The 21863-nt window shown below is 45.9% G+C and overlaps 1 protein-coding gene across 10 annotated transcripts; it reads right to left on the reverse strand.

Moving 5' to 3' along the window:
* Positions 1 to 488: 488 nt before the first annotated feature.
* LOC127450090 (uncharacterized) lies at positions 489 to 18062 on the reverse strand. Of its 10 annotated transcripts, none has more exons than XR_007898910.1 (7): positions 17844 to 18062; positions 17501 to 17574; positions 11822 to 11945; positions 10850 to 11126; positions 10335 to 10528; positions 1403 to 8049; positions 494 to 1078 (listed from the first exon to the last, which is right to left on the reverse strand). XR_007898910.1 is itself a non-coding variant. In XM_051713854.1 (6 exons), exon 6 carries the CDS (start codon positions 4502 to 4504, stop codon positions 3005 to 3007), a length of 1500 nt encoding a protein of 499 aa, XP_051569814.1. In that variant the 5' UTR covers positions 4505 to 8049; positions 10335 to 10528; positions 10850 to 11126; positions 11822 to 11945; positions 17506 to 17574; positions 17844 to 18062; the 3' UTR covers positions 489 to 3004. The 10 variants fall into 10 exon arrangements, 8 of the variants coding, with proteins under 8 accessions (XP_051569814.1, XP_051569805.1, XP_051569868.1 ...); XR_007898909.1 differs by having other exon boundaries at positions 1381 to 8049; XM_051713854.1 differs by having other exon boundaries at positions 489 to 8049; positions 17506 to 17574.
* Between the last annotated feature and the right edge of the window lie 3801 nt (positions 18063 to 21863).

Genomic DNA, 21863 nt, shown 5'->3' on the forward strand with positions numbered 1-21863 from the left:
TGCGTACTGGCACATGGAAAAATTGGCATTATACTGTTAGAATCTGTTAGTCCTTAAATCAAGAGGTTTGTATCAGTAATTGTGTCAGAATTGAAAAATTAAATGTTGGATTTCTGGGGTGGGGGCTACCCTTGTGTTGCTGTTTGAATCAAATAGCCTATGTTTGATTGTACATTTAGCATCAGAACATTATATATATTTTTTTTTCTACATGTGGTGTTTGGTTGAGATCATCATGGATTTCTCATTGTACTGTAAACTTATATTAAGCTGTGGATGTCATATAATTATTTGAGATTCTCATGAATTTCTTTACATAGTGCAGACTTAGATTTTTAGCTTCCAGTATTGTATTGCTGTTTGTTTTACATTTACATTTAGTCATTTAGCTGATGCTTTCATTCAAAGTGACTTACAATTGGGTACCATAAGACCTAGTAGGGTAAAGACTTCCAGTAGTCAGCAGTAAGTGATACTGTTCGTCTAACAGTGCCAGATACAGTGCCCTGCTTGGAGTGCATAGGAAGCATAGACAGTAATACGAATTAGACATCACATATTTTTATTTACATAAGGTACAGTTGGTTGGAAGGTCTATTATTAAGGTTATTAAGGCCTCTTTATTAAGGCCATCCATCTTTCCTTTTACTCCATACAGGTTGAGCTCACAACGTGCATTACTTTCTTGAGATTATCATACATTTTTATGTCTTTACATCATTGATGTTTTTAGCCTAATTGTTGGTTTCCCTTTGCTTTCTAGGTTTTGTACACCACAACCTGCAAGATGGAGGAATTTATAAAGACAACTGTATACAAAGAGGAGAGATTTAAAGGAAACAACAAAAAGACAGATATAACAGTCCATGTTCTGGAAAATGATTCTGATGCTTATGAATTCATTCAAGATTCACCACCATAAACACCTCCAAAGATGCTCATTTTAGGAGTGTGAATTCTGCAAGTCTGCAAAATCAGAAAGATGGATATTTCTTGTTTACATGCAAACGCTCTGGAGCATGCATGCCCCGAAGTCGTAAGGCCAAAGGATGTAAGGCGTCATGGTTACTTGTGTAACCTCCGTTCCCTGATGGAGGGAATGAGACGTTGTGTCGATGTAGTGACACTAGGGGTCACTCTTGGGAGCCCGAGACACCTCTGGTCTTTGATAAAAGGCCAATGAAAATTGGCGAGTGGAATTTGCATGCCACTCCCCCGGACATATGGGTATAAAAGGAGCTGGTATGCAGCCACTCATTAAGGTTTTATGCTGAGGAGCCGATATAAGGTCCGGCCATTTCAGCGGGTAGTTCAGCGCTGTGGCAGGAGGGACACAACGTCTCGTTCCCTCCATCAGGGAACGGAGGTTACACAAGTAACCATGATGTTCCCTATCTGTCACTCACTCAGCGTTGTGTCGATGTAGTGACACTAAGGGTCCCTATAAGAAACGCAACAATTGGCTGAACTGTGTTACGTGAACTGGTGGTGTGTGGTGGGCAGACTACTGTGTGCCTCATAGCCAGCATACCAGGTTGACACGTAACCTCCCCCAACATATTTATGAGTGTCAAACGGCCCTTTTTGGGGACAAATCGACTACCCAAAAGATAGAGACAGGCTTAACCCAGTCATGGCCTCTTTTCCCCTTCTTTATTTCCACTCCCTAAAAAAGAAGGGGGATTATCCGACTGGGCCGCCAGGTCTAGTCGGGGGGTGTCCCTCCCAAGGGGAAGACACCGCGGAGACCACACCTCGCCCAAAGAGAGGGGGGGATATTTAAGTGGAAAAATATGTCACATGGTCTTTCCAACCATGTGGAGAGTCTTCAAGGTAGATCCTGCCCAATGGGGGAGGAGTTACTACAAACATGGAGACTGGGGCAGAGGGGCTCTGCCCAAGGAAGACGCAGTTTGCCAACAGGGAAACGAATTAGCGGAAGATATACAATCGCATGGGGTTAGCCTTACAGGGAACCGCCACATGCGGAGCACCTACCCCAGAACAGGGCTCTTAGTTAGCGCGTGTACTGGGCTGGCAGCGAGTCTCTCCGAAAACTCGACTGCCACAGGGCTCGGAGGAAGTCAACCAGGGAACAAAGTTTGTGAACACTACTGGGAATTAATGGCGCACGTCTTAAGCTCCAAGGGAGGTGAAAAGTGCTATGTGCAAGCGATACACCCGGCCAGCTATCCTGGGCTTATCCGCTTGTGTTGCGTGCCACTACCTGGGATGAAACCGGTTCCACCCGGAGGTTGTAGAACCTTGCACAGGTGTTGGGTGTTGCCCAGCCTGCTGCTCTGCAAATTTCTGTTAGAGAGGCACCCCTGGCCAGGGCCCAGGGAGCCGCTACACCCCTGGTAGAATGGGCTTGTCGCCCTACCGGGGGCGGCATGTCCTAGGCGACATATGCCATAGTCATGGCGTCAATGAGCCAGTGGGCGATCCTCTGCTTGGAGACAGCACTTCCTTTCCACTGTGCACCAAAGCAGACAAAGAGCTGCTCAGAGATTCTTAAGCTCTGCGTGCGATCCAAATAGATGCGTAAACCGCGCACCGGACACAGCAACGACAGGGCTGGGTCTGCCTCCTCCTGGGGCAGCGCTTGCAGGTTCATCACCTGGTCCCTAAAGGGGTGGTGGGAACCTTGGGCACATAGCCCGGTCAGGGTCTCAGGATCACGTGAGAGTAACCTGGACCGAACTCCAGGCACGTTTTGCTGACAGAGAACGCTTGCAGGTCATCTACCCTCTGATGGAAGTGAGCGCAGTCAGGAAGGTAGTCTTCAAGGAGAGTGCCTTAAGCTCGGCTGACTGCAAAGGCTCAAAGGGGGCTCTCTGTAGACCCTGAAGAACTACAGAGAGGTCCAATGAGGGAACGAGGCTCGGTCTGGAGGGATTCAGCCTCCTGGTGCCTCTTAGGAACCTGATGATCAGGTCGTGCTTCCCTAAGGACTTACCGTCGACTGCGTCATGGTGTGCTGCTATGGCGGCAACGTACACCTTCAAGGTGGAAGGGGACAGCCTCCCTTCCAACCTCTCCTGCAGGAAGGAAAGCACTGATCTGACTGCGCATCTCCTGGGGTCTTCCCGATGGGAAGAACACCACTTAGTGAACAGACGCCACTTAAAGGCATACGCCTCGTAGAGGGGGCCCTAACCTGAGTGATCATGTCTACCACCGCAGGTGTGTAAGCAGGCTCACTGGGGGATACGCATATTTGCACATGCCAGGGGGCCAGCTGTGTGCCAGCGCATCTATGTAGAGGGGGGCCTCGGTCAGGGCGTACCAGAGCGGGCAGTGGGGAGGATTCTTGGGAGGTGAACAGGTGCACCTGTGCCTGTTGAATCGACTCCAAATCAGCTAGACCATCTGAGGGTGGAGTCTCCACTCTCCCCTGAGGGTAATCTGTCGTGACAGCGCGTCCGCTGTAGTGTTGAGGTTGCCCGGGATGTGAGTGGCTTGCAGCGACTTGAAGTGCTGCTGACTCCAGAGGAGGAGACGGCGGGCGAGTTGTGACATACAACGAGAGCGCAGACTGCCGTGGCAGTTGACATATGCTACCGTTGTCGTGTTGTCTGTCTGAACTAATACCTGCTTGCCCTGGATCAACGGCCGTAACCTCCGCAGGTTGAGCAGAATTGCCAACAACACAAGGCAGTTGATGTGCCAATGCAGTCGCGGACCCGTCCAGAGGCCGGCGGCTGTGTGCCCGTTGCAAGCACCCCAGCCCGTTTTGGAGGCATCTGTTGTGACCACGACGCGCCTGGAGACCAGTTCTAGAGGAACACCTGCCCGTAGAAATGAGAGGTCGGTCCAAGGGCTGAAAAGACGGTGACAGACTGGCGTGATGACCACGCAACGTGTCCCGTGGCGCCATGCCCATCTCGGGACTCAAGTCTGGAGCCAGTGCTGAAGCGGCCTCATATGCATCAACCCGAGCGGGGTGGCCACCGCCGAGGATGCCATATGCCCCAGGAGCCTCTGAAAAAGTTTCAGTGGAACAGCAGGTTTTCAGTTTGAACGCCTTCAAACAAGCCAGCACCGACTGGGCACGCTCGTTCATAAGGCGCGCCATCAAGGAGACTGAGTCCAACTCCAAACCGAGAAAAGAGATGCTCTGAACCAGGAGGAGCTTGCTCTTTTCCCAGTTGACCCGAAGCCCTAGTCGGCTGAGGTGTGAGAGCACCAGGTCCCTGTGTGCGCACAACATGTCTTGAGAATGAGCTAGGATTAGCCAGTCATCAAGATAGTTGAGAATGCGAATGCCCACCTCCCTTAACGGGGCAAGGGCAGCCTCTGCGACCTTCGTAAAGACGCGAGGAGACAGGGACAGGCCGAAAGGGAGGACTTTGTACTGATACGCCTGACTCTCGAATGCAAACCGCAGGAAGGGTCTATGTCGAGAAAGGATCGAGACGTGGAAGTATGCATCCTTCAGGTCTACCGCAGTGAACCAATCTTGATGCCGGACGCTCGCCAGAATGTGTTTTTGCATCAGCATTTTGAACGGGAGTCTGTGTAAAGCCTAGTTCAAAACTCACAGGTCCAAGATTGGCCGCAACCCACTGCCTTTTCTTGGTATGATGAAGTAGGGGCTGAAAAAACCCTTCTTCATCTCGGCTGGAGGAACAGGTACTATCACGCCCTTCCGTAGGAGGGTAGCGATCTCCGCGCAAGGTAGCAGCGTTTTCGTCCTTCACCAAGGTGAAGTGGACATCGCTGAATCGTGTAGCTGAGTCGGACAGTCCGGACCAGCCCCCCTCATGACCGATTGGAAAACGCAAGCCATACGTCCAAGTTCCGCGCAAGGGGGACCAAAGGGACAGTGTCATCGGATGTACCGGCAGGTGGGGCCTCACGGCAGGGCAGAACTCAAGGTGCCACACCACGTCATGGCCATGCTAAGTCTAAGGACATCAAAGCACTTACCTGGCTCCTTGTGACCACACCCGGAACAGCCTGGGACGGGGGAGGAAGAGGCCTGTCCTCGTGACCCATGGAGACTGTCACATCGGGGGCAGATTTGTGCCACAGCTGGGCGCTCAGGGGCGGGAGACCGCCGCTGGAGCGCCAAACCTGCCAAATAGAGTGGTGGACGGTGGTTGTGATGACGGCCCTGCACACCGGATACGTGACCCAGGGAACAAGGAAACTGCTCTTGCTGAGCTCTTGAGTACTGCAGCCACTTGGACATGCAGTGCAGTTAAATGCAAAAGGTTACAAAAAGATGGAGAGATCTGCTTACCAGCTCCAGAGCAGCGGGTTTCATTGTCCCTGGGTCGCCCATCTCAAGGGCGCTTTGAAGCCTTTTACGGGTTCTGGGTGGCCGTGAGACGGTTGGCGTCTGCTTCCTGCAGTGGGCTCCATGCCGGGGCCGGGCCGAAGGGGCAGGCTGCGGCGGAGCTGGTGCAGTCACCACAGGGAGACGCCCTTGGTGATGAGTAGACAGGGTGCGGGATCTTGAGCCGCGCCGGGGCAGGATATGCCGGCTAGCATCCGTCTACTGCTCCACCATCGAAATCTGCTGGGCAAAGTCCTCGACGGTGTCGCCAAATAGGCCCACCTGGGAAATGGGGGCAGCAAGGAATCGTGTCTTGTCGGCCCCGCCCATCTCGACCAGGTTGAGCCAAAGGTGGCGCTCCTGGACCACTAGTGTGGCCATCGTCTGCCCAAGAAACCGTGCCGTGACCTCCATCGCTTGGAGAGCGAGGTTGGTTGCCGAGCGCAGTTCCTGCATCAATCCCAGGGCAGAACTACCCTCATGCAGTTCCTTTAGCGCCTTGGCGGAATTGCAGGAGAGCCATGGCTTGCAGGGTGGAGGCAGCTTGTCCAGCGGCACCATAGGCCTTTTGCCGGCAGAGACGACGTAAACCTACAGGCCTTGGACGGGGGCTTTGGGCACCCGCACCTGGTGGCGGCGCTCTGCGGGCATAGGTGCACCGCGAGCGCCTTTATCCACCGGGGGATTGCCGAATAGCCCTTGGCCGCCCCACCATCGAGGGTAGTGAGGGCGGGGAAGCTGAAAAGATCGGGACCGGGCAGTAAAAAGTGCCTTCCGTGACCTTGTCAGCTCTTCATGCACTTCCGGGAAGAAAGGAACGGGGGCGGGGCGTGGCTTTGAGCGGCGCCCTGGAAAGCATGTCGTCATCTCCATGTCAGCCTGTGACTGGGCAATCATCCCCGAAGGGAGGAGCCCAGCTAAGGCTTCTGACTGGACGAGCCCGCTCTCCAATGCTGTGCTCGAGAGCTCATCACTTTCGCGAACTCTGAATAAGAGGTCGAACTCGCCGTGAGAAGAGCCGGTGGACTCATCCGGAAGCCCGATCGGGGCAGATGAGCGTGTTGGGGAATGGGAGGTCCGTGGGGGGATACCCGGTGGAGGCGGTCCCACTGGGGTCCCCAAATCGCCCCCAGTACTAGCCGCGCTGGCCTCATACCCGTGGGTAAATGGACCGAGGCGGGGAGCCTCTGGGGTGGCTTGCTTTCTTACAAAGGCGAGCCGCGACCACAACGTTACCATGGACATATCCTCGCAATGAGAACATGACCATCCACGAACACTGTCTCATCGTGAGCAGTGCCCAGACACGAAAGACAGTGATCGTGACCATCAGAAGGTGAGAGATAACAAGCGCAACCAGGAATAACACACAATCGGAAAAGCATCTTTAGAAAGACGCGTCTTTAAAAAAACATTCCGTGTGTGCTGCTCTTTTAGAGAAATATACTCTTTTATTTCTGCCGAAGCGCCCAGGGGCATTCTCTGCAGTGCACCAGTGCAGAGGGGGGAGAAGCCACTGAAATGCGTCGTCAAATCCAGCAGAGGTGAATGAACAGTAGTTTTCAGCTCTGTGAGCATGACCGTTCGGCTCCAAAGGGGAGTGGCATGCAAATACCACTCGCCAATTTCATTGACCTTTTATCAAAGACCAGAGGTGTCTCCTGCTCCCAAGAGTGACCCCTAGTGTCACTACATTGACACAACGTTGAGTGAGTGACAGATAGGGAACCTATGTTTCCTTCAAAAAGAGGACAGAACAAACAACAAATTGGTTTCTGCAAAGCCTCAAAATAGTTAGAGGCTGAAAGGTTATTTGGCAGAGTAGTATCAAAACCATGCATTGGGATTGGAAAATGTATGTGACTGCTATACTTTCTCATATCATAAAAGTTTGCTTGTCTACTACTTGCAAAGATACTTATAAATGAGATAAGTGAGACAAAATCTGAAAATGCTATTAACAATTTAGTGGAGCCTATACAAAATGAAATTGAAGACAAAGATAGGCCTAGTTCAACTATCAGAAAACATACTGAAGACTCTACAGACATGAGAGAGAATTCCTGAGGATATTGCCTATAAAGTCAATGAACTAGAAGTGCAAATAAAAGAAGAAAATCTGAACATTAAAAGATTTGAGAGACTTTGTGATGAGGACAACTCATGTCAAATATGCCCACTATTTACAAATAGAAAAGAAAGACTCACAGAGACATTGCCTCAGAGACAAGTAAAGATATCACATCAAGTTTTCCTATCAAGTCAAGAAAACAGAGAGCAAACAGTGGTCCAAAACATAATACAAAAATTAAGGGTTGAAAGAATCAAAGTACTTTTACTCAAGTCTATTTATTTATTTATTTATTTTTGCCATTTTATCAAACTTTATATTTGTACTCCACTACATCTATTTGAGTCCTGCAGTTACTAGGAATTAAAAAAGCTTGTATTTTGTCTCCTGTTCTTCTAAATGTGCTAAATAAATTCAAATCAAATCAAGTGACACTCCCTCTGTGTTTTGTAATATGAGTTTTTCTTTTCTGTGTTTACAAATCCGGGCTGGTCACGCGTGCATGTTAGTACATGTGTGCGTGCATTTTAGTGCATGTGAGTCCCTCCTGGGTACTGAGTTCATTTCATAAAATCCTCTAAAAAGGAAAAGAAAACATCAGCCGCCTGTGGGCCCAAAGCGGTGAGTGACCAAATCCAGCTCTGATTCAGGACCAAGGTTTTTCCCATTAATCTTCATTCTTTCAATGCTCCGCCTGCAAATAAATGAAAATGTTCATGTTACCCGAGTAACTATCAGGATTGAGAGGGTTACTTTTGAAATGTATTCCACTACCGATTACAGAATACATGCTGTTAAATCTAATTTGTAACATATTCCATTAGATTATTCAAGGTCAGTAATGTATTCTAAATACTTCTTCAGCACTGGTAGATTTTTTTTCACTTGTTTTGATTATAAAAACTCTGCCAGTACAGTTAGACAAAATACATATTAAAAATACATTCTCTGAAAAACCTAAATATCTTATGCAGTGTTGCTTCTGAAACAAGATAAATCAAACTGATCTTGATTTTTAGATATTTTTTTACAGGAAAACAATAAAAAAAAATTATCAAGAATATAATTTTTGCCCTAATATCATAGGTCTTACTAGAAAAAAAGAAATGATTATCTAACGTGAATTTTCTTGATAAAAACCAATTATGATCATGCCTGGTAACGTGCATGGAAAATGGCTAGAAATAGCATTTTAGCTTAGCGTAAAGCTGACAATTTACACAAGGTTTATTTCTATTTCTTCTGCTCCAAACTTACTTCAAACTTACTTCTCTGTCTGCTCGTATGAATGTAACACATCATAAGAAAGTGTTTCACCGCTGTTCAAATGCACTTTGGATCGCATCATTTATATGTATAAATGTTTTCCATCTGAAAGGACTAAATATTAAATGAAACAAATGACAATAAAATGCAAAGTAATCTCTTCAGTAATCAAAATACTTTTTGAATGTAACTGTATTCTAATTACCAATGATTTAAAATGTAACTGTAGTGGAATACAGTTACTTATATTTTGCATTTTAAATACGTAATCCAGTTACATGTATTCCGTTACTCCCCAATCCTGGTAACTATACAGTCACCTCAATGGTGGGTCATGTATGTGTCCTCTTTTAGTATTCTGTCAATACCAGAGCTGCTATCAAATCAGATGTGTGTTAGATATCAGAAAATGGGATTGTTAGTCCCTTGCATCACAGCCCTGTTGGGACTAGACAAAAGGCTGGAAAAGGTTTGTACACTGGCAATATTGGAATAAAACACACATTTGGACTATTAAGTTTTACAAAGGGTGAAGACATCTCCAAAAATATTATTTTCCATCAACAGAACAAACTCTTCAAGAACATATGTAAATGTACCCCACATTTATACTGTAAGGTAAAAAAAAGAAAATCACGAAACCGCCCAGACCCACGGTGCTACCGCATTTTCTTTTAAACTAATTTGGTCACAGAGGTCAGCAACGCTAGCCACTAGAGTATGTGATCTGGAGTTAGTGTAGCGTAGCATTAAATATATAGTCAGGAACCAGCAAGTAGCGATTAAGGGTGCAATGGATCACCCATCTCAAAACTGCGATAGCATCCGAACTCACAGTTCAGATCCTATCACGGTTTTGAGTCACAGATCGGACCATTTTTCGGATCCTCAAAAAAATAAAAAATAAAAAAAAAGAAAACAGGGGAGGCAAATATAACTTTGCTTTCCATTTATTCTGTAAAACACTTAAAGAAAGGAACTTTTGCCCATGGTCTTAAATGAAAACAACATTCAACATGTCCAATTTTTATATAAAATCTTAAAATATCTAAAATATTCAAGCAAAGCAGACCTGAGCTTATAACAAATTCTTTTTCAAAAAGATAAGGATGTCTACATTGTCTGGGGAAAGGGTACATCTATTTAGTAAATATGTTTACATTACTGACATTTTAAATTAACTTATTACTTAAAAACAAAATTCTATAATAGGCAGTAGGTATAATATTTCATCCCTAAGCATTTTGTCATTTTCCCATTGATAAAGCCTTCCTCTGACAGTTTCCAGCACAGAGGAGGTCATCATACTAAAACAGAGTTGAACAGGATGTTCAATTAATAGGAAGAAAATATTGATATAGTGTTGCATCTCAAATTATTCCTTAGGGCCTTTTCTAATCGTGTATGGCAATTTTATATGGCACCAACCATTGACCTTTAACTTCCACCAATATGTGATGGTTTGATTGATTACAGTGACAATAAGTTGGTGTGCCTTGAGATTCTGGTTTGACTTTTGATGTGCCTTGTGTCCAAAATGTTTGGGCACCACTGGCATACGGTATGGTCTTTTTTCTCATGAAAAAAAAAATTAAATAAAAAGAAAAAAAGGTGAAGCAATCAAGATCTTCTAAGACATGATACCAAAAGTTTATTTGTGTGTGTGTGTGTGTGTGTAAGAGAGAGAGAGAGAGCTTACACAGACACACTTACAGTGTTGCTGGGATGTCCTCCTTGGGTATCCCAGCAAGTAGTTTCTCTTTTGGCACATGTTTGGCCAGTGCCATGCCAAACCCCTTGGCAATGTCTTCCACCTCTCCCTCTGTTAAGGTGCTGAATATTGTCATCTTTGTCTTTGCCTTTCTAGGCTGCTGCAGCACATTGGGTGTAACATCTTTTTTGCCAACCTATGTACGAATAAGTACAGTGTCACAGATGCAAAGCATGAGAGCAGGCTTTCTAAATATGAATCATGTGCCATGCCTGTGAACAGCTATGAGTGGCAGAGTGGCTAACTGTGAGTGAGTGAGTGAGTGAGTGGAGTGAGTGACATTGCCGTCACTCATACTTCAAGATGGGATGCTTTGCATCTAAAAAACAGCAAAGACATTTATGCTTCTTACAGATTGGCAGTCTTGGAACTATTTTAATTTGCAATTAAATCTTATGCCTGTTTTTGTGCTTTTATACTTAAAATGTATGCATATAATATAAACACAAACCCTTACCAACATTCGGAACATGTTTGTGGACATGTTTTCTCCTTTGACCCTCCTCCTCAACTCTTCTTCATCTACCAGGTAAGTCTTTCCTTGCGCTGTTAGTCTTTCTTAACACTTTGTACACTTTCCTTTCTTTCTCCTCCACTCTCTCATCTTCCCGATCTCTTTCTTCATTGTGTTGCTCATGCTTCTCTTCCATCCTTGTCCTCCTCCTTCATCTCTTCCTCACTGCAACTGGCCATAGGTTTCCTTATGGCCTCCAACATGGCCATAACTGTCCCTTCTGTTCAAAAATATGTCAGAACTCATGTCAAGGTTACTCGTTTGCAATGTGGGACAGTCTACAAAAATGTAATTACTAGCTAAACCTTTCAGTCAATTAAAAGGGAATGTCACCCCTTTATTAGAACTCAGATACATGTATGTTCTTCCTATGCCCCAGGACAAATCAGTTAGTATTTGTGAACATGCAACAATCAATCCTAAATCTAGAAATCAAAGAGAATCCAAAAGCCCTGTTTGCACAGGAGTAGTAATACATTTAATAGAAAAGGATAAGTTGCACAGGATAAGTTTTTACCGAGGTGTCCCAAGATTGAACTTGACACACCCGTAGTTTTGACTGTCGGGGTGCATGATTAAACATATTGTTTCAAACAGCACCTCAAACTAATTTATAACAACGCCAAATGCACTGCATGATGCAAAAATTTAATCATGCAGAGTACTTCCCTATTTTTGCAATGATAAATCAAATTTATGACAACCCAGAAGGGTAAAACTGGATAACAGTTACAGTATGCACCTACATTGGATAGAAATGCATTTTCAACAAGGAACTGTAAGCCTATCGATCTCCATGCTGAAGTGAAGCAGATTGATTTGGTGTTTGGTGGTAGGGCATGTGGACGGGATGGGGGTGGAATATTAGTGTTAAAAGAATTTACATAGCCATGTACTAAAAGGATATTAGTTTACCTCATCAGAAACCTTGTCGTCCTCCATTAAAGTGTTCAAACTTTTCACTTGGATGTTATATGGCCCACACTTCACACTGTGAACATTGGCCTCTTCTTTTGAAGACATATTAATGCCTTAACATCTACAAAGATGAAGAATAATTCATAGATGACACATTTTTGCAAGCACATTAGGTTCTCATTAACAATGAAAATAAAAATGCCCATTTGACTTGAAAACACTGCAACAGCATGTTTATAACAACATGGTGTGAGATAAGATAAGTTCTCCTGTAACTACAAGCACATGATTTATATGACTGAATAATTTTTGGATGCAGTATTTTTCTTCATTCGTTACGGAACTATTTCGATGATATGAACATATCATAGAGCAGATCCCTTATTCATGTATTTCAAAGCACAAAAACTACGGTGCTTAAAAATCTGAATCTGAATCAGGTACAGTATGACTTGATATTATGTTGTTATTATGATACTGTGTTTGGCCTAATAATTTGATTTCTTTGGTTCTTGAAGAATTAATAGTATGAAGTATTTTCATTATAGCAATTGCAAAGAATATGTGCTGCCGCATCCTTCTATCTCATTACATGACAACTGCTGCAGACAACTGTGCAATTCCCTATCTGTCACTCACTCGACGTTGTGTCGATATAGTGACACTAGGGGTTGTTCTTGGGAGCCCCAAACACTCTGATATTTGAGAAAAGGCCAATGGGAATTGGCAAGTGGAATTTGCATGCCACTCCCCCGGACATACGGGTATAAAAAGAGCTGGCTCGCAACCACTCATTCAGATTTTTTCTTCGGAGCTGAGCGGTTGTGTTTCAGCCAGCTGAATTCCTCTCCCGGTCCATTCACCTCTGCATGCTGTTGGATTTACGGCGCATTACAGCGGTTTCTCCCCCTTGTGCACTGATTGAGTGCAGAGAACGCCCCTGGGCGCTTCGACAGCCTAAAAGTGTATATATTCTTGCAAATAAAAGAGTATATTTTCTCTAAAAGATTGGCACTGATGGAGAGCATCTTTTTAAAGATGCCTTTCCGTCTGTGTATATTTCCTGGTTGCAGTCGTTACCTCCCTGCCTCTGATGGTCACGATCGCTGCCTCGTGTGTCTGGGCTCAGACACGCTGAGACAGCGTTCGTGGATGGCTCATGCGAGAGCGTGACCATGGCAATGTTGCGGTCGCGGCTTTCCTTCTTAAAGGGAAAAGCCACTCCAGCCGCTCCCCGCCCCAGTCCTTCTACCTACGGGTATGAGGCCACATCAGTTAGTGCTTGGGGCGATTTGGGGGACCCCAATGGGAGCCGTTCTGCCGGGTAACCCCCCCATGGACCTCCCATTCCCCAGTACGCTCGTTTGCCCCGGTCGAGTTCACGGATGAGACCAGCGGCTCACCTCAGGGTGAGTTTGCGGTCTCATTCGGGGCTCACGAAGAGGATGAGCTCTCGATCGCAGCATTGGAGAGTGGGCTGATCCAGTCTGATGCCGCGAACTCGGCTGGGCTCTTACCTTTGGGTGCGGTCGCCCAGTCTGAGGCCGACGCGGAGCTGGCGGCCATGCTTGCCCGGGCGGCTGCCAGTGTCAGGCTGGATTGGAATCCTCCACCCTGCCCTGAACCCTCACGGCTTGTTGATTGGTTCCTGGGCTCGGAGCGCTGCTCACGGCCACGCCCTGCCCCGGTCCTATTCTTCCCGGAGGTGCATGAGGAGCTCAGAAAATCATGGCAGGCACCTTTCACTGCCCATACCCGATCTCTGAGCTCCTCCGCTCTCACTACCCTCGATGGTGGGGCTGCCAGGGGGTACTCGGCGATTCCCCAGGTGGGCAAGGCGGTTGCGGTGCACCTGTGCCCGCAAAACGCCACCACCTGGCGGAACTGTCCGAGGCTCCCATCCAGGGCCTGTAAGTTCACGTCATCACTGGTGACTAAGGTTTGCAGTGCCGCTGGACAGGCCACCTCTGCCCTGCATGCCATGGCTCTCCTGCAGGTGCACAAAGCCAAGGCGCTGAGAGAACTGCGCAAGGGTAATTCTGACCCGGGACTGATGCAGGAGCTGCACTCAGCGACTGATCTCACCCTCCGGGTGACGAAGGTCACGGTGCGGACTCTTGGGCAGGCGATGTCCACCTTGGTGGTCCAGGAGTGCCACCTATGGCCCAACTTGGACGAGATGAGGGAGGCTGACAAGGTACGGTTCCTTGATGCCCCCATCTCCCAAGTTGGCCTATTCTGCAACACCGTTGAGGACTTTGCCCAGCAGTTCTCGCCGGTTAAGCAGACGGAGGCCATCCTGCCCCCTGCCCCCTGCAGAAAGCAGACACTCATGGCCCGCCACCAAGAACCCTAGGAAGGCTTCTAAGTGCCCCTGAGACAGGCGACTCAGAGACGTGGAGACTCGCTACAGGCCTGGAGGTGGTGAACAGATCACTCCATCCCCCGATGGAGGGCCAGGAGGAGAATCTTTTGATTTTGCCACATGCCTGCGGGGCTGCAGTACCCACATTTAAAAAAAAGCGGTTTCCTCATTCCCTTGGTCACACACCCGGTGTTTACGGCCGTGGCTATCATGATCGCCGGATGACGTGCCTGTCGTGAATGCTGCGGAGAAGGCCCCCCCCGCACGCCCAGCTGCGGCACACACACACCCAGGCAGTTGTGACGGATCACGAGGATGGTTCCCCTCCTCCCCTGTCACTGACTGGTCCATATGGTGGGTACCCGGAGTGAGGTAAGTGCTTCGATGTCCCCAGACTCAGCACAGCCACGAGCTAGGGATCCGAGCCCCCTCGACATGGTGCCTCCTGCTCCGCCCTGCCGCGAGGCCCCACCTGCATGTATGTCAGATGTGGATGTCCCCTTGGACCCCTCGCCCAGAGATTGGAGGCGTGGCTGGCCAGGACCATTCGACTCGGCTATGCGACTCAGTTCACCCGCCCAGGTTCAGCGGCATCCGTTTCACCTCAGTGGAGGGTGAGAACACCGCTGCCCTGTGTGCGGAGGTCACGACCCTTCTGCGGAGGGACACGATAGAGCCTGTCCCTCCAGCTGAGATGAAGAAGGGGTTCTACAGCCCCTACTTCATTGTACCAAAGAAAGGCGGTGGGTTGCGGCCAATCTTGGACCTGCGAGTACTGAACCAGGCCTTGCACAGACTCCTGTTCAAGATGCTGATGCAGAAACATATTTTGGCTAGCATCCGGCATCAAGATTGGTTCGCGACCTGATCATCAGGTTCGTTAGAGGCGCGAGGAGGCTGAATCCTCCCAGACCACGGCTCATTCCCTCATGGGATCTCTCCGTGGTCCTGCGGGGCCTGCGGAGAGCCCCGTTTGAGCCCCTAGAGTCAGTTGAGCTAAAAGCGCTCCCATTGGAGACTGCCCTCCTTACTGCGCTCACATCCATCAAGAAGTTGGGGACCTGCAGGTGTTCTCTGTCAGTGACACCTGCCTGGAGTTCGGTCCGGCATACTCTCACATGATCCTGAGACCCTGACCGGGCTATGTGCCCAAGGTTCTCAAGACCCCCTTTAGGGATCAGGTGGTGAACCTGCAAGCGAAGCTGCCCTAGGAGGAGGCAGACCCAGCCTTGTCATTGCTGTGTTTGGTGCGTGCTTTTCACATCTACTTGGATCACACGCAGAGCCTTAGATGCTCTGAGCAGCTCTTTGTCTGCTTCGGAGGACAGCGGAAAGGGAGCGCTGTCTCCAAACAGAGGATCGCCCACTGGGTCATTGATGCCATCGCTTTGGCATACCATGCCCAGGACGTGCTGCCCCCCTTGGGGCTTCAAGCACACTCCACCAGAAGTGTGGCGGCCTCCTGGGCCCCGACCAATGGCGCCTCTTCAGCAGACATCTGTAGAGCAGCGGGCTGGGCAACACCCAGTACCTTCGCGAGATTCTACAATCTCCGGGTTGAGCCAGTTTCATCCCGTGTGTTGTCAGGTAAGAACAGGTAAGTAGGTAAGACAACTGGCCAGGTGTACCGCTTGCGTACAGCACCTTTCCCCTCCTGGAGGGGGACATGTGCGCTTTTTACCCCCCAGCTGAGACCGAGACCGTGGACCATGGATGTCCTTCCTCCATAGCCCTGTGGCAGGTGAATTCGTGGATGCTTATGGCCCCCAGCTGAACGATTTCCACTCTTTTTTGGGAAGAAAAGAAGAGGAGAGTCCACGGCTGGGGCGGCCTGTCCCCATTTTGGGCAGTCGACTTGTCCCCGAGGTGTGGGGGACCGTACGACGCTCGTTGGAGCGTTGGGGGAGGTTAAGTGACGGCCGGGTGTACTGGCCACAATTGTTTGCCCATCTCGCACCGACAGTCCACGTAACACAGTTCAGCTAGTTGTGGCGTTTTGTATAGGGACCCCTAGTGTAACTACATCGACAGCAATAAAGCAGTGATGACTTAAGGTCAACACAGAAATGATGGTATGAGGACAACATCATGTAACAGAGAATAAAGCAGTGATGACTTGAGGTCAACATTGAAATTATGGTCTGAGGACAACATCATGTAACAGAGAATAAAGCAGTGATGACTTGAGGTCAACATCATGTAACAGAGAATGAAGCAGTGATGACTTGAGGTCAACATTCATATGATGGTCTAAGGACAACATCATGTAACAGAGAATAAAGCAGTGATGACTTCAGGGCAACATTGATACGATGGTCTGAGGACTACATCATGTAACAGAGAATAAAGCAGTGATGACTTGAGGTCAACATTCATATGATGGTCTGAGGACAACATCATGTAACAGAGAATAAAGCAGTGATGACTTGAGGTCAACATCATGTAACAGAGAATGAAGCAGTGATGACTTGAGGGCAACATTGATACAATGGTCTGAGGACTACATCATGTAACAGACAATACAGCAGTGATGACTTGAGGTCAACATTCATATGATGGTCTGAGGATAACATCATGTAACAGAGAATAAAGAAGTGATGACTTGATGTCAACATTCATATGATGGTCTGAGGACAACATCATGTAACAGAGAATAAAGAAGTGATGACTTGAGGTCAACATTCATATGATGGTCTGAGGATAACATCATGTAACAGAGAATAAAGAAGTGATGACTTGATGTCAACATTCATATGATGGTCTGAGGATAACATCATGTAGCAGAGAATATACTGTACCCATAAACTTGCAGAATGTAGCACTACCCTAAGCTCCACCAAAATCAATAATGGAGGAAAGTTTATGCTTTGTTAGCTAAGGCTAGAAATTTTGCTAGTGCATAATTGAAAGTTTGGTTAGTATTGGCTTGGTGGCTTGCTAGCTTGCTCATGTTTGCTGGCTAGCTTTAGCAAGTTTTAGCTTTTTTTTTTTTTCAGCTAGGCATGCTATAAAAAATATCAACATCTAAATATTACTTTCAGATTGTTTCAGTTTGAGCCAGAAAGTTAGCAATGCTTATCAGTTTTGGCTGTTATCAACCTGGTTAACTCTTAACTCACCTATGCAAATAATGTTACCTTACTTCCATGGTGGAAAAATACTAATCTAAAAAAAATATGATGGTCTGAAGACAACATCATGTAACAGAGAATGCATTCAACATTCATATGAAACTGAGGTAAGATGCAAGCAGAAATTTTCAGAGATATTTATTGTGAACATGAAAGTGTTCGCTTAAGAGTTAGTTTCACCTCACATTTCGTTAAAAAGTCCCTCGCAGTCACTTGCCTGAGAGCACGTATTCTCTCTCTCTCTCACTATCTCTCTATAACACACACGCAGCAGGCACGCAGAGAGGGAAAGAGACAAGCAAAGCAAAGATTGTTATACTGATATGCTAGGTTTAAATGGCAAACACACACAGAATATACGACATGTTCTATGTATGACTGCAGAGAGCACTTCAATAGGAAAACAGGCAAATCCCAGGCATTTTTGGCGAGAAATCCTGGTCTGACTTTTTTACGAACCCTCCGAGGGAAAGGACGTGTTGTCACCCTAAAACAAGCAGATATTAAAGCTTTTCAAACTTACATTACAACTTGTGGAGAGTTTTGCCACATCCCTTGGTGATCATTGTGCTGCACTGAATGCTCTGACATCCCAACCGGTTTATATCTTCAACCTCTTAACAAATATAATCCATAACAAGCAAATTAAACATTAATCATAATTGTCACTAGAGGGCGAAATGCGTTGTATCTGGAGATTGGAGATGGTGAAAGGGCAGCGTTATCAGCTGTCAGTCATTGAAGCTCTATGGCAGTTGGGGCACACCAAGATGGCCACTCGAACACTTCGGGTGGCTTCCCTTCCTGCTGGCAGTTTATTGTTGTGTCAGTGATCCAGTTCTATGTATATATATATATATATATATATATATATATATATATATATATCATTGGAGCTACCTTATTTGCACCCTGCGATATACTGTATGATGTCAAATCAGAAAAATAAGAGCCAATTTTTGGCTCAAGTTTTTTTTATGATCTTTCAGCAGTTTCTTAGGCTGAGGGTCTCATAATTGATCAAAATCTATATCATAAAAAAAAAAAAAAAAAAAAAAAAGGGAAAGTCTTTAAAATTAGACCAAACAATTGAACCTCTTTTTAAGAAAATAAAAAAAACTTTTCTTTTTTTATAAGTCTTTAATTTTGGGCATCCATTGAAACAGGAAATTATTAAGAACATCTTCACCTAAAGGGTTAATCTTCAAAGTGAGTCACTATCCTCTGCCATTGAATTGAAAAATGGATGGGGTTATTGGGATTTAATTAGTGTTTTTTTTTTTATTTTTTTTTTTTTACTTTTTATTATTTATTTTTTTACATAATACCCTTTTACTGAAATGATTGCAAAAATAAATAAATAAATAAATAGGATGTTTTGTGTTTGCCCAGGAAAATACAAGAAACTAATTTGTTTCTCCCCCCCCCCCCCCCCAGAATGTGGAGAGGAAATTGTGTCAGAGGCACAAAGAGGGAAGCAGTGTTTCTCTTGTAGGGACTGTAAATGTAGGGCGGTAGGAATGAATCACTCTAATGGCTCGGCTGACATCTCCTCTCAATATTATGACTTTTGAAAACTTCTCTAGAAGATTGATTATGTAACGCTCACTCTATTTTCTGCCTGGAACAGAGCACTTTTTTACTCAAGTTGTCTGGGATAAGAAGTCGAAAAGAAAAGATGAAAAAGGGCAGAGAGAAAGAGAGAGAGAGAGAGAGAGAGAGAGAGAGAGAGAGAGAGAGAGAGAGAGAGAGAAAATTCATCTCATCAAGTGGATAGATGCTTAAAAGCATGACATATGTTTCAAAATGCAAAGGACTGCAGTGAGCTCACCCTTGTTAAAGTAGAAACACACAACTCATACTATTGTTAAATGTGTGTGTGTGTGTGTGTGTGTGTGTGTGTGTTGCCTGAAATCACACACCTGGCTGGAATCGTTCAATGTGTGATTAAGAGAGTGGGGTCAAAACACAGATGTTTATCAGTTTCTATTCAAACAACCTAAGGAAAAGTAATTACTTTCATACTGCTGTGAGTGTGGGTGAAAAAGCAAATGCATAACTGCCATTAACATTGCTTTCTCTATTTTAGATTTTGGTTTTAATATTACAAATTACATGGTGTCCTCAGCAGCTGTAAGGGTTCAGCATCAGTTCAAATGAAATCTAATAAACAGACATAAAAACAAACGACCATCTCTCATCACATCATTTGTATTAATTAATCGAGAATTTCACATTCCCACAGAGTCCATGCTTTTTCTCCCTTAAAGATAATATTTTAAAACTTGATCAAATATATATATTTTATGTTAGTTCCTGTTTCCTTGTCATGTGACCTTGTCATGTGTTTCCCATGTCCTTGTGTCTTGCCCTCATTGGTTCATTGTTTCATTAGGTTGTGAGCAGTCTTGTTATCCTGTTTAGAGTTCTAAGTGTTCATTGGTTTTCATTGTCATGTGTTCTCCATTGTCCAAGTATTTAACCCTCTTGTTTGCCATTGTCCATTGTCAGGTATTGTTTGTGTCAAGTCCAGTCCAGTCCAGTCCAGTCCAGTCCAGTCCAGTCCAGTCCATGTTTGTTTTGTTCACGTTTGGATTTAAGGTTTTTGGATTTCACTCATGTAAATAAACTGCACTTGGGTTCTTCACATCATCATCATCTATTCGTCTGCCTGTTGCCAGCATCGTTACATATATATTATATATATATATATATATATATATATATATATATATATATATATATACACTATATTGCCAAAAGTATTCGCTCATCTGCCTTTAGACGCATATGAACTTAAGTGACATCCCATTCTTAATCCATAGGGTTTAATATGATGTCGGCCCACCCTTTGCAGCTATAACAGCTTCAACGCTTCTGGGAAGGCTTTCCACAAGGTTTAGGAGTGTGTTTATGGGAATTTTTGACCATTCTTCTAGAAGCGCATTTGTGAGGTCAGACACTGATGTTGGACGAGAAGGCCTGGCTCGCAGTCTTCACTCTAATTCATCCCAAAGGTGCTCTATTGGGTTGAGGTCAGGACTCTGTGCAGGCCGGTCAAGTTCTTCCACACCAAACTCGCTCATCCATGTCTTTATGGACCTTGCTTTGTGCACTGGTGCGCAGTCATGTTGGAACAGGAAGGGGCCATCCCCAAACTGTTCCCACAAAGTTGGGAGCATGGAATTGTCCAAAATCTCTTGGTATGCTGAAGCATTCAGAGTTCCTTTCACTGGAACTAAGGGGCCAAGCCCAGCTCCTGAAAAACAACCCCACACCATAATCCCCCTCCACCAAACTTCACAGTTGGCACAATGCAGTAAGACAAGTACCGTTCTCCTGGCAACCGCCAAACTCAGACTCGTCCATCAGATTGCCAGATGGAGAAGCGTGATTCGTCACTCCAGAGAACGCGTCTCCACTGCTCTAGAGTCCAGTGGCGGCGTGCTTTACACCACTGCATCCGATGCTTTGCATTGCACTTGGTAATGTATGGCTTGGATGCAGCTGCTCGGCCATGGAAACCCATTCCATGAAGCTCTCTACGCACTGTTCTTGAGCTAATCTGAAGGCCACATGAACTTTGGAGGTCTGTAGCGATTGACTCTGCAGAAAGTTGGCGACCTCTGCGCACTATGCGCCTCAGCATCCGCTTACCCCGCTCTGTCATTTTACGTGGCCTACCACTTCGTGGTTGAGTTGCTGTCATTCCCAATCGCTTCCACTTTGTTATAATACCACTGATAGTTGACTGTGGAATATTTAGTAGTGAGGAAATTTCACGACTGGACTTGTTGCACAGGTGGCATCCTATCACAGTACCACGCTGGAATTCACTGAGCTCCTGAGAGCGGCCCATTCTTTCACAAATGTTTGTAGAAGCAGTCTGCATGCCTAGGTGCTTCATTTTATACACCTGTGGCCATGGAAGTGATTGGAACACCTGAATTCAATTATTTGGATGGGTGAGCGAATACTTTTGGCAATATAGTGTATATACACATACAGTTGAAGTCAGAAGTTTACATACACCTTAGCCAAATACATTTAAACTCAGTTTTTCACAATTCCTGACATTTAATCGTAGTAAACATTCCATCTTAGGTCTGTTAGGATCACTACTTTATTTTAAGAATGTGAAATGTCAGAATAATAGTAGAAAGAATGATTTTTTTTTCAGCTTTTATTTCTTTCATTACATTATCAGTGAGTCAGAAGTTTATATACACTTTGTTCGTATTTGGTAACATTACCTTTAAATTGTTTAACTTGGGTCAAATGTTTTGGGTAGCCATCCACAAGCTTCTCACAATAATTTGCTGGAATTTTGGCCCATTCCTCCAGATAGAACTGATGTAACCGAGTCAGGTTTGTAGGCCTCCTTGCTCGCACATGCTTTTTCAATCTGCCCACAAATTTTCAATTAGATTGAGGTCAGGGCTTTGTTACGGCCACTCCAATACCTTGACTTTGTTGTCCTTAAGCCATTTTGCCACAACTTTGGAGGTATGCTTGGGGTCATTGTCCATTTGGAAGACCCATT

Source organism: Myxocyprinus asiaticus, chromosome 2 (assembly GCF_019703515.2).
Source record: "Myxocyprinus asiaticus isolate MX2 ecotype Aquarium Trade chromosome 2, UBuf_Myxa_2, whole genome shotgun sequence".
Lineage (NCBI taxonomy): Eukaryota > Metazoa > Chordata > Actinopteri > Cypriniformes > Catostomidae > Myxocyprinus > Myxocyprinus asiaticus.